The 21,846-nt window shown below is 43.7% G+C and overlaps 1 protein-coding gene across 4 annotated transcripts in view; it reads left to right on the top strand.

The window, feature by feature from the left end:
* TTC7B (tetratricopeptide repeat domain 7B) overlaps window positions 1–21,846 on the top strand; it is a 223,343-nt gene that overhangs the window by 35,100 nt on the left and 166,397 nt on the right. For all 4 annotated transcript variants that reach the window (XM_029950403.1, XM_029950404.1, XM_029950406.1 and 1 more), the window contains exons 3-4: window positions 3,397–3,527; window positions 19,146–19,267. In XM_029950403.1, the coding sequence (XP_029806263.1) occupies window positions 3,397–3,527; window positions 19,146–19,267 (253 nt within the window). The remainder of the gene's footprint in view (window positions 1–3,396; window positions 3,528–19,145; window positions 19,268–21,846) is intronic.

Genomic DNA, 21,846 nt, shown 5'->3' on the forward strand with positions numbered 1-21,846 from the left:
GTAAATTATCCCTCAGTAGAGGTTTTTTTTTTTGTTTTTTGTTTTGTTTTTGTTGTTGCTGAAAAAAACCGGGCACAGTAATTAGGACAGCCTAATATTGGGGAAAGAATAGACAAATAAATGGATAAAATAGAACAGAGAGGCCAGAAATAAACTTGTTCAACTATAGTCAGCTGATTTTTTTTTTAATGAGGATATGAAGCTTTTATTTATTTTTTAGAAAGAGGGAGAGGATGTGAGTAGGGGGAAAGGGCGGGGCGGGGGAGGGGAGAGAATGAATCCCAAGCAGACTCCATGCTCTGCACAGAGCCCAGGGTAGGGCTTGATCCCATAACCCTGGGATCATGACCTGAGCAGAAATCAAGAATTGGACACTTAAGCGTCCAAGCCACGCAGATGCCCCATTTGGTCAACTGATTTCTGATAAAGGCACAAAAGCAGTTCAGTGGGGAAAAGAGAGTTTCTCCAGCAAATGGTGCTGGTACAACTGGACATCCACATGCAAAAGAGAAAAATCTAGACACAAACCTTAACACCGTTCACAAATGTTAACTCAAAATGGATTCAGACCTAAGTATAAAATGGAAAACTGTAAAACTTCTAGAAGATAACATAGGGGAAATCTAGGTGACCTTAGCTTTGGCAGTGGGCTTTACATTCCTTACCAAGATCACAGTCCATGAAAAAAAAATTGATAGTTTAGACCGTATTAAAACGAAAACCTCTATTCTGTGAAAGACACTGTTCAGAGAAGGAAAAGACAAGTAATAGACTGTAAGAAAATATTTGCAGATATTTGAAAATATCTGATAAATGACTTGCATCCAAAATATATGAAGAAATCTTAAACTCAACCATAGGAAAAGAAATAACGTAATTGAAAAACAGGCAAAAGAGCTGAGCAGACGTTTCACCAGAGGAAGTATACAGGGGGGAAATAAGCATGAGAAAATATGCTCAGCATCATTTGTGTTTAGGGAATTGCAAATTACAACAAAGAGATACTACCATGCACCTATTAGAATGACTGCAGTCCACAAAACTGGTAACGCCCGATGCTGACAAGGATGATGAGAAATAGTAAGCCTGGCTCATTGCTGGTGAGAATGCAGAATGTACAGCCCCTCTGCAAGACAGTTTGGCAGCATCTCACAAAGCTAAACGTAATACTGTTTCAAAGCTTTTCGTAAACAACATATATTTATGAGCTGTTTCTTACAGAGTCTCACTCTTGGTATTGACCCATTTGAGTTGAAGACTATATTCCCACAAAAACTTGCACATGAATGTTTATAGCAGATTAATTCATAATTGCCAAAACCTGGGGTCAACCAAGGTGCTTTTCTTTTTTCCTTCTTTCTTTCTTTGCTCCCTCCCTTCTTTCTCTCTCTCTCTCTCTTTCTTTCTTTTCTCTCTCTTTTTTTTAAATGTTTATTTATTTTTGAGAGACAGAGAGTGAGCAGGGGAGGGGCATAGGCAGGCTGCAGGCTCTGAGCTGTCAACACAGAGCAGACACAGGACTCGAACTTGGAAACGGCGAGATCATGACCCAGGCCGAACTCAGATGCTTAACTGACTGAGCCACCCAGGTACCCCAACACAGGTGCCTTTCAATGCCATTTCAATAAATGGAATATTGTGTAGGAATGTATTGTATTCAATAAATGGAATATTGTGTGCTAAAAGAAATGATCAGGTCACAAAAAGACTCAGAGGGACCGCAAATGCTAAGTTAAAAGTGAAAGTGAAGGGACCCAGTCTGAAAAGGCTACACGCTTCATGATTGTGATTATAGGACATCCTGGACAAGGCAAGACCATAAAGACACTGAAAAGATTAGTGGTTATCCGGGGCTCAGGAGGAGGGGTGTAGGGGTGGATAGGTGGAGCACAGGACATTTTTAGGGCCGTGAATTTGCCTGTATGACGCCGTAATGGTGGATACATGACAAAGTTTGCTAAAACTCACGAAGTCCAGAACACAGTGAACCCTAATGTGGTTTAATGATGGACTTTAGTTAATAAAAAAAACAAATCAAATAAAAATAAAAAATCATCATGAAGAAACATTGAAAAATGTTTTGCTTCTTATATGCCAATTTCATCCCCTGTCCAAAAAAATAACAAAATCTTTGAGCCGCGCTTTCTGTGACAACCCGTCACGTCTGAGCCCCAGGCACACTGTTGTCCATTGTTGACTCCTTGTGAAGAGAAGTGGATTCTCCTCTTTCCCGTTCAGAGCAGCCGTCTCTCTCGTGGCTTTTTGCAGCCTGGAGGGACAATCAGTGGTAAGAGCCGCTTGAAGAGGCCGCTCTCAAAATGATGGCACACAATGTGGGTGCTGATGCTCCGTGTGCCTGCTCTCCGCTCTCTAGCGGGTCTGCCCTGAAAATGAGCAACTCACCGGATGGGCGTTGTTTGGGAGGCTGAAGACCTGAATTCTGATTCCTATCAGGTTTTAGACAAGTCGCTTACTTTCACCGTGGCCGATCTCGCTTGGTCTGTAAAATGAGTGGGGTTTTCTTTCGGGCGGCGGTGGGGGCCAGTTTCTCTGGCTTCTTCCAGTTCCAGACCCCATTTCTGTCCATATCAAAACGTCTCCCACACTTTTCCATGTTGTATACATACGGCCCAGGGCACTTGCACAGCAGGAGCCCTCTTGTGTAGAGTCCCCGGAGACCGTCCCTCTCTCTGCCTCCGGTTGTGGGTGGAGACCCCGGGTCCGCTGGTCCCTCTCGACTTTCTTATTTTTTAACGTCTTTCGTGCTTTCATACCTCACAGCCCTGAACTCTCTCTTGGCAAAGAGGATCTCTTCCGTCTCCAAACAAAGGCCCACAAAGCAGCTCTGGTATCTTGTTAGCCCGCAGCTGAGAGGTGGTCTGCGGGGCTATTGTGACTCAGAGTTGGAAGATTTTCCTAGTCAGTGAGGCTCCTGAGAGCATTTCACATTTTTTTTTAAATGTTCTATTAGTTAAGGGTGCATTTTGGGATAGAAGGTATTCTTTAGCTAGTATTGTGCTGTGGGCCAAGCTTTGTGTACTTTAAGGACCTTGGGATGTACTTGAAGGAGAAACTCTGTTAGGTCTGAGTGGGGTCATGGTGAAGTCCCTGGCCAGATTCTCAACCTGGATATCAACGTCATAGGGTGCTTTCTGTGTAGTTGGGGGTTTGGGGGCCCCTTTCTTGTGTCACATCAGGACATTCTTTTTGGTGTCCCATTTTAGTGTTCTGTTGTGTCCTAAGAGAGGGTAGAGGGCAGAGAATCTGCTTCCCCAACAGTTTGTGAGATCCTGGGACCATCTTTTGGTCCCCTAGGGCAATATGGAAAAATTCGGCTCCATGAAAAACAACTCACCCTTTTCTGTATGTTTGATCTTCTGTTTGTTTGTTTTTTAGGTCTTTGTTTAGAGAAGTTGCCTGTTTCCTCTTCTACCAGTAACCTCCACGTGGACCGGGAACAGGATGTCGTCACCTGCTATGAGAAGGCAGGCGACATTGCCCTCCTGTACCTCCAAGAGATAGAAAGGGTAAGTGAGGACCACGTGTTCATCCCAGCTGATGGTTTTTTAAAAATTTCAAACCAGACACAGGGAACTATGGTCAACCTCTGGGAAACCTCCCACAGGTCTGCCTCTGGGTGTAACGCTTTCCTTGTATTTTTTGGTGACGAGGAGATGGGTGGGGATTGTGGCACCTCGTGAAAAGTGGGAAGCATTTTAGCGTCCTCAGAGCAGAAGTGACAGCGTGCCCCGGGGCTGGTTAGTCATTCATGTTCTCCCACGCGAAGTGGGTTGTGCTTGCATGATGATGTGCCGACATAATGTACATCTGGGGTTTGGGATCCGTAGTTACTCGGAAGGTCGGCCGGGGACTCTCGGCTGACCTGCTCGGAGCACGTCCCCCGGAACCATCTGGTGTGGCTCACCGCCAGCAGTTGGTGGTCGCCTGTGGGGTGGGGACCGAACCAGCAGCTGACAAGGGGCCCCACCCCGGGCAGGGATGGAGGGGACAGGACGCCCTGCACCCCCATCCTCAGGCGGAGGAGGTCGGAGGCCCAATGGGGCCAGCCAGGTGCGGGCAACTTGTCTGTTCAGAAGGACGCTGTCTTTTGGCTCTGCTCTCTCCTCAGCTTTTCTGTCTGTAAAACGAACATCTACTTTATGAAGTTCTTGTGGGGATGGTAAAAGGTCGTGTTCATGAGGGAACTTAGCCCAGATGCAGACACATACTGGGTATTTGGTACACGCCGCTTCTTTTCTACTAATAATGGTGGATTCTAGCCGTCTCTGCCCCCAGCAGAGCATCCTGGCATTCTGAGCAAGGCTTTCCCCCTTCTCACCCAGAGACACGTCCTCTGAGATTACTTTAAATAATTAGAAAGCCTGTGAGACTTTGAAAATGACACAGGTGTGGTTCCCATCAATCTTATGAGTTCTGTTTCCCTAAGGATTGGAATGGGGAGGGGCTGCCAAAATCTGGTTAGCTCTGTTATGTTGTACGTGTACAGACTGAAGCCATTTCTTCCCTTAAGTCTTTCTATCGCATTGATGTGTGTGATGAGGATCAGAATTGCCTTGTAAATAGCCAAATCATGGAAAGAGCCTAAATGTCCATCACCTGATGAATGGATCAAGAAGATATGGTATATATATATATACAGTGGAGTATTACATGGCAGTGAGAAAGAATGAAATCTGGGCATGTATAGGAAAGTGGATGGACCTCAAGGGTGTCATGCTAAGCGAAATAAGTCAGGCGGAGAAGGACAGATACCATATGTTTGTGCTCATAGGTCTAACAGGAGAAACCTAACAGAGGACCATGGGGAGGGGAAGGGGGGAAAAGAGTTAGGGAGAGGGAGGGAGGCAAATCATGAGAGACTCTTGAATACTGAAAACAAATTGAGGGCTGAAAGGGGAGGGGGTAAGGGGAAGGGGGGTGATGGTCATGGAGGAGGGCACTTGTGGGAAAGAGCACTGGGTGTTATATGGAAACCAGCTTGACAATAAACTATAAATAAAACAATTAAAAAAAAAAGAATTGCCTTGTAAGGGGCGGGGGGTGCGGTGAGAGCCATGGAGAAGAGTGCGGGAGAATGATGGACCAGCATTGGACCTGGCTGACGCCAGTGTGGGTCATCAATCACGGGTCTTGGTGTCTGGGAATTCAGGAAGATATTTGGCCGTCTTGCCAAAATGTTCCATCAGTAGGCTGCTATGAGAAAGGAATTGTTCAGTTATTCAGAATTTATGGTATGGTCTTTAGAGAAATGGTCGTGCAGCCTGCTTTAAAATCCGCACTGTCTTTACTGTCTGTCTCCCCAGGAGCCAGTGCTTGGAAGTGGAGACGTCTGCTTAGCCCAGCCAAGCGGTTCTTGTTGACCCAAAACCCTTGCACCTCACTCTCCAGCAGCTGTCCAGCGCTGTTATCTGGGGGCCGCCTTCTCCTGGCTGGCAGAGGGGAAGTTCGTCTGTGACACATGTCTTTAATGACGTGGGGACTGGCAGGTCCGGATGTAATTCCTGGTGTTATTCATTTATAGCCACCAGTTCACTGCGGAGTTTTCCAGCCAGACAACTGGGGTGCCTTGTATAATCGTGGGAGTTAAAAGAAATGTGTGTGTGTGTGTCTGTGTGTGTGTGTGCGTGTGTGTGGTTTTGGGGAGCCAGTGGTCATGGGATGTGAGATTCAGAGGTGAATATGGAGGCCCAGACAGGGAGGACACCCAGGAAGTTAGGACCAAACGTAGGACTAGCACTCTTCTAAAACCCAGTTAAGGGCTCACTCGTGTCAGGCTGCTGCACACAAGTACACAACAGTGTTATTTCCCACACCCTTGTCTACAGAAAAGGCTCAGAAGGTCTTTGGCCAAATGAGTTCTTGGTAATATCAGGAAGCACCTCAACCTAGGATGCAGCCTCGGGACGTAGAGGATTTTTATATTTCTGATTCTGATTTTCCAGTGTGAGTTTTCCTTTATGGGAAATCACCTGGGGCCTCCCCAGATTCAGCATGCTGGGATATTAGTGATGAGAGAGACTGAATGACCCAGCTATCTGTTTTGACTGTAGTAGATGCTCAAGAAACCATTTGTAGATTGATGGGAAGTCTGGGGGGAAAGACAGCCTTTCTGAGTGGCTGCTGGGCTGGGTGGATGTTCATGGTCTTGATGAAGGAAGGTTGGAGTTCTATGCAGAAGATACCTGCTTGGCCTTTTTTCTTTTTAAATTTTGAACTTAAAATGGCTTTTAAGAATGATACTAAATTGAAAACAGAAATGTTAGGGAAATAGACTCTGAAAGAAGTAACAGACTAGGACAAGCCTAGGTTAATAGTGCTTTGTTTTTCTTGGTAGGCAGGCCTTTTAAGTAGACAGTCCCACAGACTCTCCCAATATTGGTTCTGCTGGACATAGGCCGTCAGTTGCCATTCCATAGTAAAGAAACATCTGTTGGCCAGGACTTTTGGCATTTTATTTATTAGTGGTGGCTTTTTTGTTTGTTTGTTTTGGTTTTCTTTTTTTTTTTAATTTATTAAAAAAATTTTTTTTCTGTTTTTTATTTATTTTTGAGAGACAGAGAGAAACAGCACAAGCAGGGGAGGGTCAGAGAGAGAGGGAGACACAGAATCCAAAGCAGGCTCCAGGTTCTGAGCTGTCAGCATAGAGCCCAATGCGGGGCTCGAACCCATGAACTGTGAGATCATGACCTGAGCCAAAGCTGGACGCTTGACCGACTGAGCCACCCAGGTGCCCCTGTTTTGGTTTTCTTAGTGGTTTTGTTAGTGGTTTTCTTCATTCACTAGCAAGAAAAAAACTGGCGGAGAACTTTTGAGGATAGGTTGGAGTGTCATGGTCAATATTCTTTTCATGATCCGATACCACCAAATCGTTTCTAAGGCAGCTCCATTGTCTGAATGGTGGAGATGTTTGAGGATGTAAGATTTGTGAGGCAGCTCCCTGAAGCCGTGAGAGGCGGCAGAGCCCAGTGCTACAGTGACAGCCAGGGTGGGGGGTCACAGATTTGCAGCTCCCTAGCTGTGGGACTTCGGGCAAGTTACTCAACCTTTCTGGACCGCCTGAGGGTCCTCATTTGTGTCACGGCAGTAATAATTGCTGTAAGGCTGCTGTGAGGAAAACACTCATATACACGTTGCCAGCGTGCGGTTAGCGGTGGAATCTTTCCTCATCTTAGATTTCAGATAGTTGGGTAAAAATCTGGAGTATTATTTACACGCTGTTTTTATTAAAAATGTTAAATAATTTTTAGCAGAATATTTTTGGAATGATTTTCTTCAGAACTTTTCCCTTCCTTGTGCAGAAGCTCTAACGGGACAGCATCTTGCGTTGAGTTCTCATGTCATATCTGGATTCCAGACTCCTGTTTACCCCTGACCGTGCAACCGTGGTCCGGTCATATATGTCTGTGTGCTTCCGCTTTCCACTGTCGCGGTAGGGCTAATTCTGCCTGGTTTATTGGGGGCTGGTGTTTTCCACCCCCTGTAGGACGTTCCATGTGTCGCTGTCCCCTTGCTGCTTGTCCTAAGACAGAGGCAGGGCCGAAGCAAATGTGAATCCATGAAACCAGAGTGAGTAAATGTTTGTGTAGAGCCGTGGTTGTTTTCTTAGGGTTCAAGAGCCATCTCATTTTCTCGGATAGTTTGTTCTCGGAAGGGGACTAAGACAGTCCTCAAATTGTGCACATACAATAATTTAATCAAACAAATCGAATTAAAACAGAGAGAATTAGAAAGGACACAGGCTGTCCTTGATTTGTTTATCTGGAGCCGGTGGCTTGATGCCAGCAGTAAATAACGTTACCTGCCGAGCAGGGAGCGTCTCCCAGTGCAGTGATCGGAATAAAGATGACTTCATTTTTGAATGTCATAACACGAGCCCTGCTTTTGGCAAATGAAATCATGCCGTCTGTGTCCTTTGCACGCCCCAGCCACCCAGCTGGTCTCGGCTTCCTTGAGGCGCAGCCGCGCTGGGGGACAGCTTTCCCTTCTGCTGGCAGCTCACTTCTTCACACTCGATTTTAGAAGAGAAGTCACTGCTGAGTTACGGGAGACCCGAGACGTTTCGTGGGCGGTTTTAGTGCTGACGCTTCGAGGAGAAACAACTGGTCCCTCAATACTGCAGGGCGCGGCGCGGAGCTCCTGCTCCATCAAGGTGTCGATCCCCGGTCGGGGGGGGCGGTGCCTCCAGATTGTGCCTTCCTCCCTGGGGGAGGCACCCACAGGGACGTACTTGCCGTGCTGGACGCCGGAGTGGATGGCCCTGGGGTCGCCGTGCGACCTGAATTCAAACGAGGTGTCCCAGGAGGAGTCCATGCCGCTGATGGGGAAGGCAGGGGGTCACCCTGGAGGTCCACGTGGCCATGCTGTTGGCTTTACAGTGTGACACAGTACACGAAAACATTCATAGTTCCCTTGCCGTCTCCAGGGCCTACCTTTCCACTCAGGCCACAGCAGCTGGCGACAGTTCACAGCTTACGAAATTGCTTCCTTGAAGAAACGTCAAGAGGCTGGCCAGTAAATGTGCTCTGACTCTGGGCCCGCCCCCTGGCTGCCTGGGATAGGCGGCTACACACACTTCAAATGGAGTTAGAAAAGCCTGGAAACCAGGAAAGAACAGTAGTAGCTTATTTTAATTTTCGTGTGTTCTCGGCCAGCCTTTCCCCTTATAATTTTATAGCATTAAGGACTTTTATCTCTGTCCTCTGTCACTCAGCGTTAGGTCAGGACTTCAGAATGTTTGCATGGCTGTATAATATTTCATCAAGTGGCCCGTCTCTCTGATAGAATCCGCTTACTGCTGGGTCTGCCCGTTGTTGTACATAATGTGGTGGCGGTGGCTTTCTGCAGGGAGCTCTCCCCCTTTGTTCTCATTTCCCGAAGGCAGATTCCCGCAAGTGGAGATGTTCGCTTCCTACAAGTCGCACTAACATCTTCTCCCTTCGGCACTACAGGAGCATAATGGTTGCTTTGCACCCTCCACGGGATTGCTGTTGTGTAAAAGTTATTTTGCTGATCTGCCAGGCGAAAATGGGACCTTGCTTGCAGTTTTAGTGTGCATTTCTTTGACTATCAGTCACGTTGAAATTTTGTCCATCTTATTTCCATGTTATGTTTTGCTTCTTTTTAAATTACAGGATTATTGAGACATAATTCACATACTATACAATCCACCCATTTAAAGAATACCATGCATTCATGGGTTTGAGCCCTGCTTCGGGTTCTGTGCTGACAGCTCAGAGCCTGGAGCCTGCTTCAGATGGAGTCTCCTTCTCTGCCCCTCCCCCGCTAACGCGCGCGTGTGCGAGCGTGCGCGCTCTCTCTCTCTCTCAAAAATGAATAAACGTTAAAAATTTTTGAAAAAAATCTATTTGAAAGAATACCATGCAATACTTTTTAATATATTTAGAGTTGTACAGCCATTCGCCAATATTTAATTCCAGAACATCTTTGTTACCCCAAGAAGAGACCCTGTACCCATTAGCACTCACTCCCCATTTACTCCAGATCTCTCCAGTCTGTATAGATTTGTATGTTGTAGGTTTTTCTTTCCAGTAGAACCATACCACCTGTGGTCCTTTATGACTGGCTTCTTGGCTTCGTCCATCTTGTGGCACATGCTAGTGCTTCAGTTCTTTTTACTGACTGGTACTACACCATTTTGTGTGTAAACTACATTGGGTGTATCCATTCAGCATTTTATCATTTATCGTTTGGGTTGCTTCCACTTTTGGCTATTGTAATAATGTCTCTATACATTTCTGTACATCTCTGCACATTTTCATATACAAGATTTTATGTGGACAGGGTTTTCATTTTTCTTGAGTGTATTCTTAGGAGTGGAATTGCTGGGTCGTAGGGTAACTTTGTGTTTAACCCAGTAACATTCCTTTCTTGCCCATGTTGACCTTCTCTCCAATTTTTGGAGGAAGTTTTTCTTCTGATAATTTGAATATGGTCTTTATGTCATAAATATGTTTACCCTTTAATCATATTTGCTCTGAATATTTTCCCAATCAGTAAATTTCCATTTGTAAGTTGCCCATAAAATTTAACTCTGTATATAGTTGAATCTGTTTTTAAATTACATTTATCTTATTGTTTTAAAGCTGAAATATTGGGATAAACCCCTCAGGATTTAAAATTTTTTCAACCATTTCCATATTTTTATTATTTATCTAAAAAAATTTTTTTAATGTTTATTTATTTTTGAGAGACAGAGCCCAAGAAGGGGAGGGGCAGAGAGAGAGAGGGAGACACAGAATCTGAAGCAGGCTCCAGGCTCTGTGCTGACATGGGGCCTGTGAGCTCATGACCTGAGGTAAAGCCAGATGCTCAACTGACTGAGCCACCCAGGTGCCCCTCCTTATTTTTGAAAACAGCTTTTAATTTCTAAACCCTCTTGGGATTTATTTTGTTGTATGAATAGATATATCTATGATATAAATATATAATATATATATTATATAATATGTATATTATATAATATCTAAATTACTGTTTTTCTCCAAGTTCACTGCCACTTTAAGAGGATCTTACCTCTTTTTTCACATATTCTGTCATATATTTTAAGTCATTCAGTAAAATTTTAGATACAACGGTCATTTCTGGCTGTCCTATTTTGTTCTGCTCATCTTATACCGCACCAGTAGGAGACCACTTACTAAGTACTTCCTTATGATGGACTTCAACACCTTCAAGGATTAGTAACTACACACTAGTCTTATTTTTCAGAATATCCATTGTTCTTGTCTCTTGATACTTCTAGGTGAATTTTAGAATAATTCTGTTGAGTTCTAGAAAAAGCCTGTTGGGATTGGTTGGATTTTTATGGACCCTATACATAATTTGGAGAATCGTATCGAGTCTTCACTCTAGGACCATGATACCAGTTTCCATTCTGTAAGACTTCTTGTTTCACAGATTTTAGTCGGTTTACTTTATTCCCACATCTTTTCCATTTGTATTGCTTTGTGAACAGGATCACTATTTTTTTTTATTATATTTTCACACATAGCAGTGCATTTAGTTTTCTCGTTCCCTTACACAAACATTTATTGGATGCCTCCTTGCTCTGCAGTGAGCTTGACACCAGTGGCACTGGAATGAGTAAGCCACGGGACACGTCCTTATGAAGCATGCGGTCCCGCGAGGACACAGGTCCACACCAGTGTTGGGACACTCAGCAGACTCTGCAAGCCCAGAGAAGGGTCCTGGGGGACCAGCGTGCTAGTTCAGGGATGGCTCCTGAACGAGAGGACACCTGAGCTGACTTTTGAAGGCCGACGAGGGTGGCACATAGGATTATCAGCCACCATACCAAACTCTATGAAAATAGAATTGATTCTTTTCATTTCTCTAAGAATACGAATACATGGCAGAAGAATGATTTTTATTGTTGTTTCTTCCTGTCTAATATTTTCCATCTTACCTCTCTCCTACCCTCTTTCCAAATTTTTTCTCCTATCCCCAGCTTGTCTAAAACAATGTTAAAAAATGAAAGTGGTAGAAAATGTAGACTAACATCTTTACTTTGTTCCTATTTGAAGGTCATTCTTAAATATACCCCCATTAAGGATTAAAATGTTTATATACTCATCAAGTTTCCACTTGCAATTCATAACCATTATGCCAGGTACAATATTATTATGTCCATTACACAGATGAGGACAGTGAAGTTCTGAGAGATTGAAGGAGTTGTCCTAAGTCCACAGTGGTGAGGAGTATCAGAATATGATCTTGAACCTGGGAAAGTCTTTGGCCTCTGCCCCCTCGCTGTCAAGCTTCCTTAGGTGTAGGCTTTTGCCACAGCAGACTGCACTTGTTCTGGGTGTTTGTTGGCTGTCCTCTTGCAGGGAAGTGTTTATCCACAGAACAGGTGGTGGCTTCGACACCGCCAAACAATGCTCCTGCCCAGCCCCATGTGGTGGAGGCTCTTCGTAAAGAAGGGATCAACTCCAAGATGCTTAGACTTAAGGGTAAACCCCGAGCTAAGCTGTTCTCTCTGCCTCCCCCCTGTGTCTTACCCATTCTTTCTGTCTATAACCTAAAGCCTCATCCCGGCAGCCCTGACCTTTGTCTTTTGACCTTTGTTCTGCAAGCACACACGAACGGACAGGACAGAGGCGAAGGAGCCGGACTACAGGGTCAGGTGGACCGGAGTCTCAGCACCCACTCTAACATGTGCAATTTGGGCAACTCACTCAATGGGACAAAGCCTCACTTTCTCCTGCAGTGAAGAGAAGATAGTGTAAACTCGGTGGTTTTTTTGTGGGGGAATAAAGGAGAGCCTTATGTACCTACGTAGTGCCTAATGCATAGTAGGTTACTTTCTTACTGCTTTTTCTCCTTTATTTTTTTACTCTATCTATCTGTCTATCGATTCTGTATATTGAATGCTTACCCTACGCCAAACACTGCAGTGGACACTGAATATATTAGTAAATGAGATAGATATGGCCTGACTTTGTGGAAGTTTCAGCACTGTGGAGGGAGACAGCCAGTAATCAAAGAAATAAAACACATCAACACCTGCGGTGGAGGAATAGGATGGGATGATGTGAGAGGGAATAACAGAGGCAGGCCTACTTGACATTAGGTGGCCAGGGAAGGCCCTTCCAAGAAGGCGACAATCAAGCTGACACCTGAAAGATGGGAAAGATCACGTAGGTAACGTGACCCAGACTGTGTTACAGAAAAGTTATTCCGGCTGCTTGGGGAAGGTGGGAAGGAAGAAAAGGATCAAGAGAGGACATGGAGACCCCATGTAGGGGACTGCTGTGGACATCTAACAGGAAGTGATGGTAGCTTAGATGGAAGTGATGGTTGTACTAATGGGTAATACAGGCATATTTGAGAAATAATTAGAAGGGACGTGGTAATAGATTTGATGTGAGACAGTGTCAGGGTGTCAAGGCTCACCCACGAGGGTCCAATTTGGGCAGCTGGGTGGATGATGTTATTCACTAAGATGGGGCAACTAGAGATTTATGTTTTGGGGTGAACCTGGACCTCTGGGAATTTAATCGTGCTCAGAACTTTCTTGGGGGTGGAAGTTAGGTGGTTCTTGTCTGAAGAAGGCATTCTAGAAGCTAGGAAGGAGATGCCCAGAAAAGGCCCCTTGAAGCTAGGAAGGAGATGCCCAGAAAAGGTCCCTTGAGGATGAGCCTTACAGGTGTATAGATCCTTCCTAAGACTGAAGTTGGGCCAGGAAGACCAAGAATTCCCCCTGCCCCCACCAGCCACATAACAAACACAACACCACGTAACGAGTAACAGCAGAATACCGCTGGGAAAGGGGCATGAAATTAGAGAGACATCCCCCCTGTAGCCCAAGTATGCAGGGACTGCTGAAGACAGGAAGGAGCAGAAACGCCGAGGAACACCCTCCGGCGTACCAGGTCCCACAGGAAACTCGAGGTAGTAGCCCACTGTTTGAGGAGTTTAAAGTCCATGGTACTTTGCAAGTCACCATAGGAGCAACAAAACCCAGCCCGGCTTCATCCTCTGACTACATTGGCTCAGTCCCCCACATTTGTTGCCTTATAGATAAAAAAGTGTGCCCATTTTCAGGTATAAATATTATTTACCTCAGTCTGTTTTTCGACATACAAACTTCAACACTGAATTAAAAAATATGCACTATATACACAAATGCACCCACAAGCAGGAATAAGCAAACTATTGTGAGGACCAATAAACTAAACCCGGAAATGGCCCACGTGTTGGAACTCTCAAGTAGGAGCTTAAAAATATCAGCGAGTAATATATTAGAGGATATTGTAGAAATGGTACACAACATGCATAAAGAGGTGGGGATTTCAGCAGAGAGATGGAAACTGTAAAAATGTAAAATTGAAATGCCAGAAATAACAAGACATGATATAAGAAAGGAAAAAAACATTTTTAATGTTTTATTTTTAGTAATCTCTGTCCCCAACGTGGGGCTTGGACTTAACAACCCTGAGATGTCACGTGCTCTACTGATTGAGCCAGCCAGGTGCCCTGAGATGAAGACATTTTTTGATGGTTTATTAGAATACTGGACACAATTAAGAAAATAAATCTTCCAGTTGAAGATAGGTTAATAGAGAGTATTCAAACAGAAACACAAACATACAAAAAAAAAGAGTGAGGAAAAAATTAGAGCAGAGCATCTAAGAAACATGGAAAAAATATCATATGTATTTGGTGTCTCAAAAGGAGAAGAAAGAAAACTGGAACAGAAGAACTATTTGAAGAGAAAATGGTTAAGAGTTTTTCAGAATTACTGAAACACAACAAAGCCCATATCCAAAAATCTCAAAGTATACCAAGCAAGATAAACAGAAACTTACACTTTGACATATTAAACAGTTGAGAATCAAAGATAAAATCTTGAAGGAAGCCAGAGAGAAAGAAACTTTAATTAGTTAATTAATTAATTAATTAATTTATTTATTTATTTATTTATTAAGTAGGCTTCATGCTCAGCACGGAACCCAATGCAGGGCTTGAACTCATAACCCTGAGATTAAGGCCTGAAGGAAAATACAGATAGATATGACAAAGTGAAGATCATCACAAACAGTGATAATGAGCATACATATAAAAAACTTTTCCTTATTTTCAATTTTTTAAAAAGGTAACTGAACACCTTAGGGCACCTGGTTGGCTCAATCATTTGAGTGTCCAACTTTGGCTCAGGTCTTGATCTCACAGTTCATGAGTTCTTGCCCCACATCAGGCTCGCTACTGTCAGCCTGTCTGTGCAGAGCCTGCTTTGGATCCTCTGTCCTCCCCTTCTTTACTCCTCCCTCGCTCATACCCTATCTCTCAAAAATAAAACATTAAAAAAAAAAGATAATTGGATACCTAAACCAATAATAGTAACAACATATTGTAGGATATATAACATAGAAGTAAAAGGTGTGACAACCAATGCACAAAGGATCGGGAAAGAAATGTAAGTGTACTATTATAAGGTGTTTATGCTATATATGAGTTCATGTAATATTATTGGAACATGGACTTGATAAGCTAAAGAGCTCTATTGTATATAGTTGGGTAGCTGAGAGAGAGAAAGACCAACGGATGGACAGAGAAACACAACCAGTCATTAGTGGAAATGAAATAGAATCGTCAATCTAAAAAGCAGAATGAAAGGGAAAAAAGGACCAAACAGCAGATGAAATAATAAAAAAAGAACTAGCAAGATGGTTCCAATCATGGCAGTAAGTATATTAAATGTAAATGGTCTAAAGAAATAAAAGGAAGAGATTTTCAGATTGGATGCAAATGCAAGGCCTAATGTATGCTATTTATATGAAAACCATTTACAATTAATATATAGGTAGACAAAAAGTAAAATTATACACCATGCAAACAATAATCAAAACCAAGCTAGAATGACTGTATTATATCAGAGAGTTAAATTTGGAACAAGGAATATTAAAGGAGATAAAGGAAGACATTACATAAAAAAGGGGTCAATTAATCCACAAGGCATTAGAATTCTAAAAGTGTATATACCTAAAAATAGAGCTTCTAAGTATCTAAAACAAAATGTATAGAAGGATTTATAATATTAAATGCATATATTAGGAAAAATTCAAATCAGTTTTCTGTTTCCAATTCAAGAAACTAGAAAAAGAAGAAAAAACTAAAACCAAAGTAAGCAAAAAGAAGGAAATAATAAGGATCAGAACAGAAATCAGTGAAATAGAAAACAGATAAATAGTAGAGAAAAATCAGTGAAACAAAAAATGGATTCTTTGAAAAGATCCATAAAATTTGTAAACCATTAACAAGATTGGAAGAGTGAAAGAAGACACAAATTACGAACCCATGAGACGAGGAGATACTATAGATTCATAGATAGTAAAAAGCTCTAAGGGAAGGGGTGCCTCACTGGCTCAGTCAGTGGAGCATGTGACTCTTGATCTCGGGGTTGTGAGTTCAAGCTCCCCATTGGGTACAGAGATTATTTAAAAAATAAAATCTTAAAAAAAAAGACTATAAGGGAAAATTATGACCAACTTTATGCCAATAAATGTGACCACTTACAGAAAATAGATTCCCTGAAAGACACAAACTACCAAAGTTCACTCAAGAAGAACTAGATAACCCAAATATTTCTATATCTTTAAAGAAATTGAATTTCTAGTTAAAAACCTTCCAAGAAAACTACAGATCAAGTTGGCTTTATTGGTGAATTCTGCCTAACATTAAAGGTAGTAATTATAGCAATACTACAAAAACTTCCAGAAAACAGAGGAAGAAGAAAATATTCCCTAATTCATTATATGAGACTGCTATGTCCTATGAATATATATGCAAATATCCTTAACAAAATACCAGCAAACTGAATCCAACAACATATAGAAAGGATTATATGCCATGACTGAGTGGGATTCATTTCAGCAATGCAAGATTGACTTAACATGTGAAAAATCAATTAATATATCAATAGGATAAGACAAAACCCACATGATAATGATGATTTCAGTAGAGAAAACATTTGACAAAATCCAATACCTTTTCACAATAAAAACCCTCGGGGCGCCTGGGTGGCTCAGTTGGTTAAGCCTCCGGCTTCGGCTCAGGTCAGATCTCACGGTTGTGGGTTCGAGCCCCGCATCGGGCTCTGTGCTGACAGCTAGCTCAGAGCCTGGAGCCTGCTTCCAGTTCTGTGTTTCCTTCTCTCTCTGCCCCTCCCTCTCTCATGCTCTGTCTCTCTCAGTATCAAAAATAAATAAAAAAAACAAAAAAAATAACACACAATAAAAACCCTCAACAATCTAGGAATAGAAGTTCACATCATCAACCTGATAGGAGGCACCTGTGAAAAACCCACATCTAACAACACACATAGTGGTGAAAGATGGGATGTTTCCCCCCGAAGATCGGGAACGTGACAAGGATGTCTCTCCTCACTACTTCTATTCAGTAGTGTAGTAGAGGTTCTAGCCAATGCGATCAGGCGAGATGAAATAAAAAGCATCCATATTAAAAGAGAGAAGTAAGACTACTTCTGTTTGCAGAGGACGTGTTTTGTATAGAGAACATCCTGAGGAATTCACTCACACAAACCCTATTTTAACTAGTAAATGATTTCAGCAAGAGTGTAGACTACAAGGTCCATATAAAAACATCACTTTTATTTCTATACACTAGCAATGAACAATCTGAAAATGAAATTAAGAAATCAATTCCATTTATAGTAGCATCAAAAAGATGAAAGTATACAGGGATAATAAAAAGAAGTACAAATCTTATACCCTGAAAACTGCAAATTACTGTTGAAAGCAATTAAAGAAAACCTAAATAATGGAAAGACATCCCACTTTTATGGATCAAAAGACTTAACTCGTTGAGATATGTCTATATCTGCATCTATACTCTCTACGCACACACATGCGTACATATAATAAATATAAGATCCATTTTTAACTTTAGGACAAGTGCCCAGGCCTTTAATGACTATGTATAAAAAAACCCCACATTTTTTTGAAGTTGAGTGATTACTTTGGTCACATTTTAGTTTCTCCTCTTAAATTCATTTAAAATTAATTATCATGGCTTAAGTTTAAAGCTGGCATATATAATACAGTCTGTTTTTATAAAATGATTTTTATTTTTCTTCCTTGGATAGGTATGTATAGAGATGTCTGGATTATTATTCAATACATGTTAACTGGTTATTTCTGGACGAGGGGGAGAATTTTGAGATGATTTTTAGTTTTCTTTCTGTGTTGTACAGAGTTGGTTTTTTTGCTTCAAAATAATCACGGCATTTTTTAAAGATTAAAAACTATTTTTGAAAGCAAATGAAGGCTACTATTTTCAAGTTTAATTATTGGCCCCCAAAGTAGAGATGTCAAGGAAGCAGTTGAATATATGAGTCTGGGATTCAGAGGGGGAAAGTCTGCAGTGGAGGAGATAAATTTGGGAGTTGGCAGCATAGAGATGATTTCTGAAGCTCAGAGGAACGGATGAGCTCATCCTGAGAGAGACTTACCAGAGACGGTGCTCTGTGCATCTTCGGCACTTGGAGGATGCGTTGGGGAGGAGCCTGCTGTAGAGCCAAAAACGTCCGGTTTGCAGGGGTAGGAGGAACACCTACCTCTCAGCACCCGCAGAGCCGAGCACTAATCGGGAAGGAGCCAGGCAGTTTTGATAAGATGCGGGGATGTTCAAATGCGAGGGCTGCCCGCCTGGATTTCATTCCACAGTATCTGTCCATTGTGTGCTTGCTTGTCTGTTTCCCGAAGCTCCAGAGTTAGGGCTCCAGCAATTGCTTCAACTCCGTTCGGCGAATAACTTCAAGACCTCTAGGAGGTTTGGGGTTTGGCTAACAGCTGGGTCTTTGAAGAGCTGCTGACTTTCAGCAAACATGGACAGCATGTTTGGAGAACACTTGTATGGTTTTTTAAATGGGCCACGAGTAGCTTCTGTTTGATAAATGCTTTATTTGACTTGCCATTTGAAAGCGAGTAGCCTCTGTAATAGCAGATATGTGTTTACACATCACTATAACCCACTCAACTTGCGGATCTTTCTCCTGCTTATTTGGCAGTCTTTCTTGCCAGGGCTAAAGGTTTAAGCCTTTAAAACCTCGTTATCTGTTGACAAAAGATCAAGTGTGGGGAGAGAGAGAGAGCTTAGGTTGTGAGTCTCGGCTCTCTCTCCCCTTGAGAGTCCATAGGCCTTGGCTTTGTAGCTTAGAGGGTTGGCCTTCCCTAGGCCGATACAAATCACAGCGCTTCTTAGGCTCAGTCCTCTATGGGGTTCATCAATGTCCGTGACACTGGTAGCTGATTCTGCCCGTTGTTGGGATCTGTTTCCATCTCACCCAGACCCTGTCAGCGTGCTGGCATCCAGCAGAACCCTCTGCCTCAGATGTTCTCCCGGCACCACGCTCCCTGAGCCATCCTCTCCAGGAGGGCCACACACGCCCCGTCTCAGAGGTGCCGTCCCCTCGGCTTCCCTAACCCTTGCACTCGCTTCTGCGCCAGCCCCGAGGCACCGATGTGTGTGTGAGGAAGGCGATTTGTCAGGTGGCAGGTGGAGCAGCGCGTTTAGACATGCGGTTCGAAGGGACGAGGCTTGGATGTGGATCTGATTAGTTTTCCGATTTTCTCCCCTTCTAGGTAATACTTACCAATATTCAAAACAGAAGCCCTAAGCCCGGCCCTGCTCCCCACGATCAAGAACTAGGTTTTTTCCTAGAAACAGGACTTCAGAGAGCCCATGTCCTCTATTTCAAAAATGGGTAAGCCTTCTTCATTTCTTAAATCAGGTTCCTAAAGAAGGAAAATAGAAAGCCTTACAATGCTGTCTCCGGTTTAACGACTATAACAAATCAATTTGAAATATGAACTACGATTGGAATAGTTTTTGGGAATAATGGATGTCGGCTCTTTTGTCTGTTCTCCCTGCTGGTCTCTCACATTGCCATGAGGTTTGAAGGTGGGAGAGGGAGGAAGGAGGGCTCCTTCCCTCCTTAGGAATATGAGTCACAGGAACGAAGCACCAGCCCAGCAGGAGGGTCTGACGGACCATGCTTTATGCCATCCTGCCTCCGTGGCAGAGGCTCTGCACACCTCCCCCTTCTGTTGGGGGACGAGCATCATGACTTGGAAACCCCAGCACACAGGGTCACCTCCTTTGGAATGGCTTATCAGTCCAGAGACTTGGGTTTGCCAAATATCGGACAGTTTTTATGAAAGTGGGGGCTGCTCTGAGGCCACACAAGAACGCTTTTCACTTGAGCTACTTGGAAAAAGGTTAAGGAAGTTGGATAATGTGAACGTGAGGGTGAGCCGTCTAAGGCATTCGGTGGCGGTTTTCCTTTTTGTGTGGCTTTTATGAGAAATGCAATGATTGTGTTCCACATCTCTTCAGCTGTCCCTTGTTTTGACCTTGTGCTGCAGGATAGATGTGCATGAAAACCAACAGTAGGTATCTGGGCATGGGAGGCTCCTGGGGGCCTGTCCCCCTTCCTCTAGGAATAGTCATGTAGCGCTTTGAATGACAGAGGGCACCCAGGTCCCAGCTTTGGGATAAATGAACAATGGAGCCACTCCCTGTTCATTTTTAAGAGCTTCAAACCTTGGGGCGTAGCCCATAGAAGTGGCATTTCATCCGCCTGGTGGCTCAGAGCCACATGCCTCCATTTTCCATCAGTTGTGGGTTAATGCTTATTTTCCAAATCTTGTTAAATCGTTTGTAGAGAAGGCCTGCTTGGCTCCAAGGCCATTGATTCAGATTGGCAGGGCCCGCAAAGGGCCGCAATGACACCCCAAGGTTTGGACTGGCTTGAGGCCTTGGCACCAAGAAGACGCACTCCAGTTTGCTCTCATCCACCACGGACTGAGATCATCTGAGCGATAGCGCATGTCCCCCTCAGCTCAATTTTTAGTTCTGTTTTCCAGTGATGCTATAAATAGAGGGAGAAGGGAGGGAACTTGGAATATTTTTCGAGAATCTGTTTCTTCTCCCTTTTAATAATAAATGGTGGTCATCAAAGAGATACCCCGACCCTGGTCTCCCTCCCTCTCACCTGTAAGTGTGTGTGGCTGACTCCCAGATCCAAGTCTGGAGGCGGGAATGCGTTCCCTTGGGTGCCAAACCAGTACCTGCGATTGAAAACGCTTCGTGTAAGATGGGTGAAGGTGGGCCGGGTCGTTCATTTTCATCCGGAGCCTGTTCATGGAGGAGGAAGAAGCCAGTCCTACTGGGTTCTGGCCTCCTGCCCTGAAATGTTGGTGGCCCACCGGAATCCAACTAAAAGATGATAATGATGAGAGGTTTGCGCAAGATGATGGATTGCATGCCAGGAATTGCTTACTGGCTCATTTCTCTTTTTATTTTACCCAAGTTCAAGGAGATTCCCACTGACGTAGCCGAAGTGAAGAGACTGCTTAACTCTGAAGCCTCTTCACCTCCTTTCTTGCTCCTTGCTCTTCTGTCTGGGCTCTGAAGACCAGTGGTGGAATCGGCCAGCTACTCGAGAGGGTCCTTGCCAGCTGCGGTGCCCGGAAGGCTGGGGTTGTGTGGCAGCAGTAAGGGATTACTCTGGGGTCGATAGAGGTGAAGGCCCGTTTGGGGACCACAAAATGTGGAGGGAGAGAGAAAAGGCAGCTGGAGGTTTTGAGCATGTCCAAGTGCTTCCCTGACCACCCGACTTAGAGCAGTGGGTTTCTCGGGGCCCAACTTATCCTTGGGTCATTTATCAGTGGACATCCGCAGCTCGGATCTCTGCAGAGTAGGTAGGGACACCTGGAGGTGGCTGCTGTCCCTAAGCACCAGTGGCTTCTTACTCATCTTCTGATGTTTGCTCTTTTTCATCTTTCTGTACTTTAAAAATGTGTATCTGGAAGGATGTAATGATGGGAGTAGACTGATTTGCAGGGATAAGAAATGTAATGTAGAAAGAGCTTCGTAATAAGAGATGGAAATCGATGAAGCAGATCTTTTCCTTCAGAAATACCCTTAGGGGCTCCTGGGTGGCTCAGTCAATTAAGCATCTGGCTCTTGATTTAGGCTCAGGTTCATGACCTCATGGTTCATGAGTTGGAGCCCCCCGTCGGGCTCGACGTGGAACCTGCTTGGGGTTCTCTCCCTCTCCCTCTCCGCCCCTCCCCCCCACTCACACTCTCTCACTCTCTCTCAAAATAAATAAATAAACTTAAAAAAAAAGAGAAATGTACTTAGACCCTCTCAGCTTTTTAGTTGTCATCCCTGAGGACCTAATGAATTTTAGTAATTAATTTTATGCTTTGTAATTCTCTCATCTCTTCCAAGAGTGAGTGCCAAACCAGTGAACTTTGGATCTCTTTCCGAAAGAGC

This window comes from Suricata suricatta, chromosome 9 (assembly GCF_006229205.1).
Source record: "Suricata suricatta isolate VVHF042 chromosome 9, meerkat_22Aug2017_6uvM2_HiC, whole genome shotgun sequence".
Taxonomy (NCBI): domain Eukaryota; kingdom Metazoa; phylum Chordata; class Mammalia; order Carnivora; family Herpestidae; genus Suricata; species Suricata suricatta.